Source organism: Cannabis sativa, chromosome 6 (assembly GCF_029168945.1).
Source record: "Cannabis sativa cultivar Pink pepper isolate KNU-18-1 chromosome 6, ASM2916894v1, whole genome shotgun sequence".
Lineage (NCBI taxonomy): Eukaryota > Viridiplantae > Streptophyta > Magnoliopsida > Rosales > Cannabaceae > Cannabis > Cannabis sativa.
In genome coordinates this window covers 68481708-68493624 of record NC_083606.1, presented here as the reverse complement: position 1 = coordinate 68493624, position 11917 = coordinate 68481708, and the positions used below count along the sequence as shown (strand labels likewise).

Sequence of the window (11917 nt, the reverse complement as noted above, 5' to 3'; positions counted from 1 at the left end):
TAAAATAGGTGGTAATTATTTTAGAATACTATAAGTCCTTAGTTTGATTTTTTAATGATTTCTTTTAATTTAGTATACATGGTAATTATTTTAGAATACTATAGGTTTTTGGTTTGATTTCTTTTAATTAGTAAGTATTAATTTAGTGCTAGTTATTAATTACATACTAATTTTTTTAAAAAAGAAATTAGAAAAATAGAAAAATAAGTATTAGAAAAAAGAAGAAGGTTAAGCATGCCACATAAACTCCTTAAAACCTTCCTTTATATATATATTGATACTGATATTAATTTTTTAGTATTTGACATAAATATTGAATTATTCGCAAAATTATACATATTGTGTTATATTTTTTGTTTGAAAATATTTTGTTCAAAAATTAAAGACGCTATTTGAATTAAATATTTATCTTTAAATTATGTGACATTAAAATAAAATTATTAAATAATATATTATATGAATAAAAAATATATAAATAATAAAATATATAATATTAAAATAAAACTAAAAATATATAACTAATTGGATAAGACTAATTTTATTAATTAGTCCAAAATAATAACATACTAACAAAATATTTATTTTCTATAATACTTTCTATACTATAGCAAATAATAATGATTAAACTAATGGAAGTGACAAAGAAAAGCTTATTTATAGTTTAGATATAGAAAACTACAATACTTTTTAAACAATGTGGGATTTTTTACAAAGTTAGTGGACTTTTTTTTATTAAACACAACTTGAAGCTCTCACAAAATAATAAAAATACTATGAAAAAATATGAAATGCCACATCATCACTTTTAAAATATCCTTTATATAATTATATTGATATTGATTTTTACTATTATATATACAACAAAAATATAAAGATTTTCATATAAAAAAAGTTCAATTAGATTTTTTGGACTAAAATCCCCAATTAACTTAAGACGGGACTGGCCCATAAGCTAGTTGTTTGATTAATGAAGTTCATATTTTCTTCGTATTAAAAATGTTAGTGAATAGTTTCAACTGTATTGGGTAGTCAGAAGTTAGTTATTTGCTGACATCATATCAGCTTCTTTATCTTCTTGTAACAACTTTCTGTTGTAACCTTTACTGTATTAATTCCATCATATATAAATAATACTCAGTGAGTCTTAGCTGTAAGTAAGCTAACTCACTTTTCACCACATCTCATCTTTCCAACTTGGTATCGGAGCCTCTGGTTCATTTTTTTTCCTTTCTTCTTCTCCTTCTCTCTCGAGCTTTCATCCATGGCGTCCACATCAAACTCTGCTCCTAGAGCTGCTGGTTCTACATCTGCTACTGGCATCACCGACGCTGCTTCTCAGGTCATACCAAACCAGATCGTTCCCCTGAATCTCTGACTTGATCGATCCAACTACTTCTACTGGAGATCACAAGTTCTCTCAACAGTCCGTGCTCATCAACTCGAAGGTTTTCTCACTGGTGCTAGAGCACGGCCTCCAGCAACTGTTCCAGATCCCACAGATGCTTCAAGATTCATCCCCAACCTAGATCTTGCAGACTCGATGCGTCTAGATCAGTTCTTGATGAGCTGGCTCTTCAACTCCATCTCTGAAGCTATGTTAGGACATGTTGCAAGATGTGCTTCTTCCTCTGAACTATGGAATGTTCTAATCCAGCTCTAATCAATCTCGAGCCAGAGTCTTGCAACTCTGCGGAATGCTTCAGTCGACGAAGAAAGGTTCTACACCTGTGGATGAATACATCCTAATCAAGACACCACTACCACCTCTGTTCAGTTTGGATCTTTAGATACCTCTGCAGCCTCATCATCCTCCAATATGCCGTTACCAACTCCCCAACCATCCTTATCTCCAAGTCCCACCACTTCTCAAACAATTCCCACAAACAACAACTTTTCCAACTCCACTGCTGACACAACCGAAATCACAACACCTGCTGTTGAAATACCACATGTTCCCCCACCCATTCCCCAAGGCCACCACATGCAAACTAGGTCAAAATCTGGGATCTATAAACCCAAAGTTTACCTTGTCACTGCCTCACAAAATCCAGATTTTGCTATTCCAAAAACTGTTAAACAGGCCTTACAATCACCTGAGTGGAGACTAGCCATGGATCATGAGTTCTATGCTTTAAAACGGAAGAAAACTTGGACTCTTATTCTTCCTACACCAGACATGAACATTCTCACCAACAAATGGGTGTATCGGATAAAGTTTAATAAGGATGGAAGTGTGGAGAAACTCAAAGCGAGGCTTGTAGCTAGGGGTTTTTAACAACATCCTGGTTTGGACTTCAAAGGCACATTCAGTCCAGTCACAAAGCCATGCACAATAAGAGTGATGTTTGCTTTAGCTGTCACTTTTGGTTGGGAAATACAACAAATTGATGTAAACAACGCCTTCCTAAATGGCGAATTGCAGGAGGATGTCTATATGGTGCAACCTGTTGGCTATGAGGATGAGACAAAGCCAAATCATGTATGCAAACTTCACAAATCGCTTTATGGACTGAGACAGGCACTCCGTGCGTGGTTTGATAAGCTAAAGCTTGCCTTAGTTAACTGAGGCTTTCAACAGTCCCTCTCTGATACATCTCTTTTCTATACTGAGAAAAATGGCTCTGCACTATTAGTTTTGATCTATGTTGATGACCTTCTAATAACTGGGGGAAGTGCAATAGCCATCACAAATCTCATCAAGGACTTACATACCAATTTTTCACTCAAATCTCTTGGACCTGTCAGTTATTTCCTTGGATTTTAGGCCTATCGAAATGCTTCTAGTTTATATCTTACACAGTCCAAGTACGCCTCAGACTTACTTGCAAAAATTGGTTTTGAAAATGCCAAACCATGTGACACACCCATGATTTTGTCCAACAAACTTGCAGCACTTGATAGTTCCCCTTTTGATCAACCCGAACTATATCGCAGCACCATAGGCGCCCTCCAATACCTGACTTTTACAAGACCAGACTTGGCTTACTGTGTTAATAAACTCAGTCAGTATTTAAAAGCCCCAACAGTGAACCATTAGAATGCTTGTAAGCGAGTTCTCAGGTATATCAAAGGCACTCCACACCTTGGCTTACATTTTAAAGCAACTGCTGTTTTGGACCTTCAAGCTTTCTCTGATGCCGATTGGGCATCTAGTTTAGATGATAGAAAATCTACTAGCGGTTTCTGCATGTTTTTGGGAAGTAACTTGGTCAATTGGAGTTCAAGAAAACAAAGAGCAATAGCTCGCTCAAGCACCGAATCCGAGTACAGGGCTCTTGCCTCAGCTGCAATTGAGTCAGTCTGGATAAGCTCCTTGCTCAAGGAACTTAACATCAAATTACATAAGAATCCACCAGTGCTATGGTGTGACAATCAAAGTGCTCAAGCCCTCGCTCAAAATCCTGTATTTCACTCTCGTACAAAACACATCGAAATTGATGTTCATTATATTCGAGATCAAATAGCAGCTGCCAAACTCGAAGTGTGTTACATTTTCACTGAAGACCAAACTGCCGACATCTTCACAAAACCCTTGTCTTCACCAAGGTTTCAGTTTCTTTGTAACAAGCTTCACTTAGAGCACACTAAGTATAGCTTGAGGAGGGGGGGGGGGGGAGGGGGGTGTTAGTGAATAGTTTCAGCTGTATTGAGTAGTTAGAAGTTAGTTATTTGCTGACATCATATCAACTTCTTTATCTTCTTGTAACAACTTTCTGTTGTAACCTTTATTGTATTAATTTTATCATATATAAATAATACTCAGTGAATCTTAGCTGTAAGTAAGCTAACTCACTTTTCACCGCATCTCATCTTTCCAACTAAAAAAAACTATGTATTGAAGATTTCTATAGTAACATAGTAATTAAACTTCAAAATAGTTTTTTTTTTTTACTTTTATGAAAATCTACATAAAAATCCGTTGCTATCGGAGCAATCTAAATCGCAACTAAAATTTATAAAACAACCTACATAAAAATCACAGGAACAACTCAAACCATAAATAAAGAAAAAAAAAATTAAATAAATAGTATGTAGAATAATTTCACAACTAAATTTTAACACAAATTTGATATTCTTGTTTATTTATTTATTAAAATACAATAAGTTTAATTAAAAAGACTTTTATTATACATTCATCCCGAGCCTCCAAACCATGCATGTGGCACATTGCCATATTCCCACACACTATAAAACTATCATTATTTCACACTTAAGTAATATAAAAGCCACACAAATCTTCACCCTTAGATCCCTTCTCTCAAATACATACGAGAATAAATTAATTATATATGATCATCACGAATGACGATCATCAGTAACCAACCATGACAACTGATCATTATTATAAATTAATAATTATTGGTTCGAAAATGTTGAATACTAGATTGAACATCAACCTCATCATAACCAGTGGCTTCCAAGGACTGCTTGTATGTGGCTCCATCGTACTTGGATGGGTGATCGTCGTCGTCCACGAAATCAGACACAGGTTTCACAAACGCATCCAACGATGGTCCGTGAAGTGTCGCCACAGATATCCTCTTCACTTTGTTGTTGCCTACCACAACTCTATGAACATGGCTCTTGTACTTTCCATTACTTACAATCTGAACAAATTTAACTTATATAAGTATTCTTAATTGGACAAAATCATGTATATATATATATATATATATATACACTATAGCTAGGTATTATAGTAAACCACTTCAGACTAGCTTAAGTGGTCATAAGATAAAGTGTGTTGGAAGTCTGAGTTCGAATTCCAAATTATGCAATGTAATATATAAACCCTTAAATAAAAAAAAAAAAATAGTAACATTGCTTAGAATTATTATTATTTAATTATTAGTTAAAATAATAATAATAATAAAAGTTAATTTTAATACAATTCAATTATATTTTCTTGAATATATAAAATATAATTTAATTTTAAATTTATTTATAAAAAGAATATATTAAACTAATTTTATTAAAATAAATGAATAAATAAATAAATTTAAATATTTTAAATAATATAACTAATAAATTTGTTATAAAGTATATGTTAATTAATTGAATTAATGTTAAATTTAAATTTAAATATATATATAAAAACAAATTATTTAATTTTATTGATACTTTTAAATTAAATTTAAATATTTAAAATTATTTTTTTAAAAAAAAAAATTAATTAAATAATTTAATTGTAGGTTAGTTTTAACCGTTAACTTTAACCAAAAAAAAAAAAACCGGCCTTGATACAAGATATAAGAGAGATATATATATAAGTACATAATGTAGATATATTTATATACCTCAAGATGATCTCCAATATTAATCAAAATAGCATTGGAAGGCATATAATTTATGTTGATGCGTTTGCCTTGATGGGATAGAATTTGAAGCCCTCCATTGACATCTTGGATTAGGGAAACAAAGAATCCTGGATCGGTATGATCAGGCAATCCCATTGAACCTTTGGATTTAAAGTTTGGAGGGTAATAATTGAGGGCAACCACATCAAACCCTGACTCAAGCTTAAATGCTTTTTCAATGAATGATTCTTCCATTCCTAGTGTTTTCGATATGGCTTTTCCTAAACCATGTACCACTTCTCGCATTCTTTTCTTATACTCTTCCAAAGCTTTACTGCATAATAATTAATTTATCTTAACATTACCATAATTTTAATTTAAGACGATCAACTACAGTTTTGGTAATAATAATAAGACTAATTGGGTTTTTTAATCCCCTCAAATTATGACTCCTAAAAAATTAAGATTGTTAGATTTAAAAACTTTTATTCAATTTTAATAAAAAAAAAAAAAGTCTAACATGGATAAAAATTCAGGGGCATGATTTAATACATGTAAAAGTTCGAGAGATTTGGTATATGTCAAAGTTTGGAGAGTATGGTTTAGTACATAACAATCACTAAAATAGTAAAATTGAATTAAATCAAATAAAATTCCTTAAATCTAACAATCTCAATAAGAAAAAATTTCAACGGCTAGGGGCATGATTTGATAAATATTAAAATTTAGCTGTAAAAATCCTAATTAACTTAATAATAATACCTTAAAGTGGGTTGGTTAGAAGGGGAATGGTAGTGGGGATGTGTAACAATCTTGAGATATTCCCTGTTCTCACCAGATGATGACCGTAGTTCCCATCGGATCTTATCACTGCAACTCTTTCTCTCGTACTGCCTACGCTCCTCTATCAGTGTTCCATCATAGAAATCAGATGTTTCTTTTAAAACACTCTTCAAAACGTATTCAGGAACCCCATGATTTACCAGCTACATCCACATATATATATATATATATTTATATATATAATATACAATATTAATATTGTATAAATATGAGCCATATTTGCTCTAATAACCAAACAAAACAGAAACCAAAACACCAAAGAGGGATATATATTATGGGTGTACTAGTTATGACATTCCACCACATAATTAATACTACAAGTATGCTAATTATTACAATCTCTTAGTTAATTTTTATGCCTGAAATATTATGTCAAAATATTTTTTCTTTTGTCATTTTTTTTCATAACAATTCCAAATTGTTTGATATATTATATCACATGTGTTCAAAAAATTTTAAACCTATTTTCGAAATTTACAGAGATAATATTGTAAGTATAACGAACAACGTTATGAAAAAAATTTGAAAAAAAAATATTCAGTATGTGTGATTGGATACAAAAATTGTAATAAAAATATCCCAGTATAACAAACGTACTGCTATGAAAAAAAAATTGAAAAAAAAAATATTCCAGTATGTGTGTTTGGATACAAAAAATTGTAATAAAAAGTTAGCAGTAAGACTCATCTTAAATTATATATGATCCGATTGTCTTTTGACACATATTATATATAGGAATAATTACATAAGGTACCATTTTTTGTAAAATATTTACATTTTTACGTTCAAAGAATATATTTTTACATTTTTACGGTTTTCCAAAAAATAACACGAAAACAACATAAAATCAACAAGAAAACAACATAAAAGTAACATGAAAATAACATCAAAATAACAATTAAAAAATAACAAAAACATATAACAAAAAATAAACAACAAATGAACAAAATTTCAACATAAAAAGATCGTATTTTATGTAAATAAAATCAAAAAAATCGTAAAAATATTTAAAATTCCGTGAAACCGTATTTTTGTTATTTTTTTTTTTGTTGTTTTTGTGCATTTGTGAAATTAACCCATATATATATATATATAAGTATATAACAACGAAAATTAAAGTACGTACGTAGAAGAAACCATAGTGGTGACAGGCACTAGAGAGGTAATTGAGTGCTTTGGGTTGTATATTAGGATCGGTAGAGAAGAGGAGAGAGTAGTCAATGGTGGGAAGTTCATCAACATTACTTATTTCAGTTTGGGCATTAATATTACTATAAAATTTATTAGGAGTATTGGTATTGGTGTCTGTGATCTCATGATTAATTTCATTATTAGAAAAATTGGGTGCATAACCTTGGGGAGAAAGAGAATCAATTGATGATGCAGTTTCCATTTTAGAGTTAAGCTAGAGAAAGCTAACTAGGCTAAGTAATAAGCTTGTTTCTCCTGTCATTATATAGAGGCCCAGTGGGAATATTGTATAGTTACGTAGCATGTATGTCAAAACTACAACTTGTTTGTTTTTAATTATTATAGAGAAATTTTATTTACACCCTAAAATTTTTTAAACGCACTCCATTTTAATAATTTTAATTTAATATAAAATTTATATCTTTAGTTATGTTAAATTTTTTCAACTTTTTTCTTTCAATTCATAAACTAAAAAAATATACCTATCAAATAAAATTAAATTATATTTTAAATATTATGACAAAAAAATTAAAATAAAAATTTTTATGAAATTTTCTAAGTAAAAAATAATAAAAAGATATACATGAGTTAGAAAAAATTATGAAAATAAAATCAAAATAAGTATTAAAATTAACATAAAATAATATGAGAAAAAAAATTAAAAAAATATCAAGAGTAATTTTTAAAAATTATTTAAGTGTTTTTTTTTTTTTAATAATGGAGTGTATTTATAATTTAGTGGGGTGTAAATAAAAGTCCCCTTATTATATTATAGATCCAATATCAAAACTCATAAATTTATACCATAAAATGATATATAATATATATCTTTAATTGTTGAGAATTCTTATTAAACAACATTAACTGTTATGTCGTATTGAGATTAGTTAGTAGGTTTTTACATTATTTATTAAATCAAATTATAAAAGACTAATAATTTATACTATTAGAAAGTGTGGAATCCTTTTAAATTTTCGCACCATAAAGTCTCTTAGCATTTTTGTTAAGAGTCTTCGATTACAATTTTTTATTTAACTTTTACACGTAAAATTACATGTTAGAATAAATTTTTTAATTTTTTTTTGTAATAGTATCTGTTATAGTTACAGTATTATTCATGTAAATTTTTAAAAAATTTCAAATAGTTTACAGTACTGAATTTTTTTTTTTTAATATTCAAATTTATGTATGTTTAAAAAATTTTAAATATTTCTTTTTTATTAAGTAAATTATTCAAAAAATAAAATTTAATGGAATAATTTTATAAATATAACAAATAATAAAAAAATATTTTAACATATATTTTCAAACACAAAAATTAATTAAAAAAATTATAATAAAAGATTGATGGATTTCTCTTCTCTTACTTATATTCAAAGTATTTTGTTTTAGTCAAGATGTGGGTCAGAAAAAGAGGACAATAAAGAGGTGGAAGAGTGCAGTGGGACCCATGAGGTTGTTTTGGGCAGTGGGGCCTCTTCGGGAATTACTTATTATTTATACACATATATTATTACAAAAAAAATATATAAATACACACCACTCACAATAATCTTTCTGCTCTATTTTTTAAAATAACTCACTAAAATTTATTTTTTTTATTTTACCAAACACTTTTATATTATACTATACATTCACTTTTATATATTTTTATCTACATCATTAAAATAATATATTTTTAATACATTAATAATATATAAATTCATAAAAATATTATATTATACATTATATAATTATAAAAAGTTAATAAATTTAAATAAAGTAGTAATAAAATAAATAAAAAAAATTTAGCTCACTCTCTCTATAGTTACATGTCGAGATGCATTTTATTGAAATTTATGTAAATTTATTATAGCTAAACTATAAAGATGATGTTAAAAGGGTAAAAATAAGTTTTGAACGAAAAATTTTAACTTTCAGCTATTATAAAGACACTGATAGGAGTGCTCTTAATAAAAAAATTCACCCTTCCACTAAATTTAAACATAAACATAGTTTTTTTATTTATTTTTTTGTTTGAAACCATATAAACATAATTTAGTATTCAGGTACGGACCCATTAAGATTGATATGGGGACTATAGCCTCCACTAACAAAAATATTACCTTTTAAAAAAATTAAATGTAAATTTTTTAATTTAATAATTATAGGCCAAAATAGTAGAAAAACCCCCACAAAATTAGATAAATTTAGTAAGAGTAATTATAATGTAGCTATAAATATTTTTTTATGATAAATAAACCCCCACAAAGTAAAAATTTCGGGTCCGTCACTGTTACTATTACTTATGTAATGCAGTGTTGGGTTTTATGCCCTAAATAAAACTCTGTTTCAATGTAATCCAGATTATTCTATATCAATAAAGTAACAGAAGTAATTTTTCCATTCACTTGTGTATGTTTTGGTTCACTTAATCAATTGCTTGTCTATTTGATTTATAAATTCATCCAAACCCCTTTCACATACTTGAACATGTTTATTGTGTTGTCAACACAGTGGAAAATAAACATGACTATGTGAATAAAGTATTCCTAGATTTATCGAACACCGGTTTCAACGATATGACAATCTACAACAGAGTTTACTTACATTTGGAGAAATGTTATGTTCTTTCCAGAACATAGGTTAAAGTAAAGCTCAGGTTGGATGCATGGAGTATGCATTGGAATGGACCGATATTGAACTTTGAATTAGATTTTGAAACTTACCGTAAACATCTATTCAATTCAATATCAGAAGTTGATCCTAGATCACATGATCTAAATCCTGATATGGTTAGGCTTAATTTCAAGAGTGTTATTCGTGTTCTTTGATTTGTTAGTTAAGCCTAAAACTGTAGTCTGGGCAATACATACATTTTGGGAACACGGTAGTGCGATTGAGTGGGAGCGCTAACATAAATATGGAATCTATAGCTTCTATCTGGCGAATAGTAAGCAAAGGGTGATCTCCTTCGAGCTTAACCAAACGAGATAAATGATTGAGTACTCATTTCACTTAGTTGAAATATCATTTATACAGGGTTAAGTGTTTTAAGGATAAAATACATTGTAGGGTGTTACGGTAATCTAAGTCCCTTTACAGTGTAGATCATCCATATAGAGGATCATTGATCACATTAGGATTATAACAATGGATAACTAATAATGTGTCTATGTGGTGGAACATATAGAGCATTCTATAAAATGAGAGTGCAATTCTGAGTTCTATGTGTGGATTCAACGAAGAATTAATAAGTCAGTGAATTTAAGTGGTAAATTCAAGATCTGCTTATTGGAAGCTCGGATATATAGACCCATGGTCCCCTCACTAGTTGAGATGATATTACTTGTAGGACTCATTTAATTGATTTTAATTAATCAATTAAGAATTCTCAAGATAAACTTGTCAGTTTGAGAATTTGGTACTCATTAAGGGCAAAACAGTAAATAGAGATTTTGAAGGGCATATTTATTAATTGGGAAACTTTAATTAGTTTCATTATTAATAAAATAAATGATAATATATTATTTGATAATTATTTTTAATTATTAAGTAATTAGATTTATCATTAATATGGTTGAACAATGGAAATGGCAATATTTCACAAAAAGGGAAACTATCAAGTGTAGGAAAAAGAAAAGTTGGAAAAGAGGCAAGCCTTGTTCCACATTGCCTAGGCCGGCCCCCTTTACCTTCCTTTTCCCTTGATTTTCTCAGTTCAAAATGTCAATCATAGCCCTTGGTGGTCTTCTATAAATAGAAGGAAAAAGGCTTCAGATTTTAACACATCTTTGTATCTCTGAAAAAGCTTTTCTCAGTATTATTCTGAAAGAATTTTCTCTCAGGAAATTCTCTCTGAGCCGCCACCCTCTCTCTCTCTCTATACCTTCACTATTTCGAAATATATGAGTGCTAGAGTAGTGCCCACAAACATCAAGTAATACCTCAATCATAGTGAGGAAGGCTGTGTAGATTTCAGAGACAACAAAGAAGGACTTTCGGGCTCAGATCTTGATTATACTCTGCTACAGAAAGGAATCAAGGGTTAGAGATCTGAGTGGGAGGAGACATATATATTCCGCTGCAATCACTGTAAGATTTCTGATACTCTTATGTGTTTAATTTCATATCGTTTTAGAAGTTCATATTTAGGTTGTTAAATCAACATACTTGTGAGTAGATCTAAGATCCTGGTAAAATAACTTCCAACAACTGGCACCAGAGCCATGGTAATTGATTTGCTTGCAAGAAATTTGGACTTAAAACGATTTGCTTGTTTTTTGGATGGTATCATGTTGCTTTGAGTGTCATATTGATGTTTGAATGTTGTTTGTGAATTCTGGGAAAAATGGTTACTGTTTTTATTCTGTAATTATTTTTGTTGGATAGTTTGGAAAATTCTAAGCAATTTACTTTTTTACAGAACTCGATTTCGATTTAATTTGAATTAGTTATGAATTTTTGAAAATTGGAAAAATCGGGGTGACGAGCAACCTCATCACGCGCGCGGAAGGGCTGCTTGCAGCCTCCCTGCGCCGTGATTTCTCGGCCAAACACCCCTGATCCGCGCGCGGATGGCCATGCACAGCATGCCATCCGTACAG

At 29.8% G+C, this 11917-nt stretch overlaps 1 protein-coding gene across 1 annotated transcript; it reads right to left on the bottom strand.

Moving 5' to 3' along the window:
- Window positions 1-3636: 3636 nt before the first annotated feature.
- On the bottom strand, window positions 3637-7826 carry LOC133038901 (2-oxoglutarate-dependent dioxygenase 19-like). The gene is made up of 4 exons (XM_061117508.1): window positions 7267-7826; window positions 6060-6283; window positions 5298-5631; window positions 3637-4607 (listed from the first exon to the last, which is right to left on the bottom strand). Exons 1-4 carry the CDS (start codon window positions 7531-7533, stop codon window positions 4350-4352), a joined length of 1083 nt encoding a protein of 360 aa, XP_060973491.1. The 5' UTR covers window positions 7534-7826; the 3' UTR covers window positions 3637-4349.
- Between the last annotated feature and the right edge of the window lie 4091 nt (window positions 7827-11917).

Coding starts and splice junctions, on each gene's coding strand:
- LOC133038901 (XM_061117508.1), bottom strand. CDS start 7,533: ATGGAAACTGCATCATCAATTGATTCTCTTTCTCCCCAAGGTTATGCA. Junction 6,284..7,266: donor ACCACTATGGTTTCTTCTAC/GTACGTACTTTA, acceptor ATGTGGATGTAG/CTGGTAAATCATGGGGTTCC. Junction 5,632..6,059: donor TCTAACCAACCCACTTTAAG/GTATTATTATTA, acceptor ATTATTATGCAG/TAAAGCTTTGGAAGAGTATA.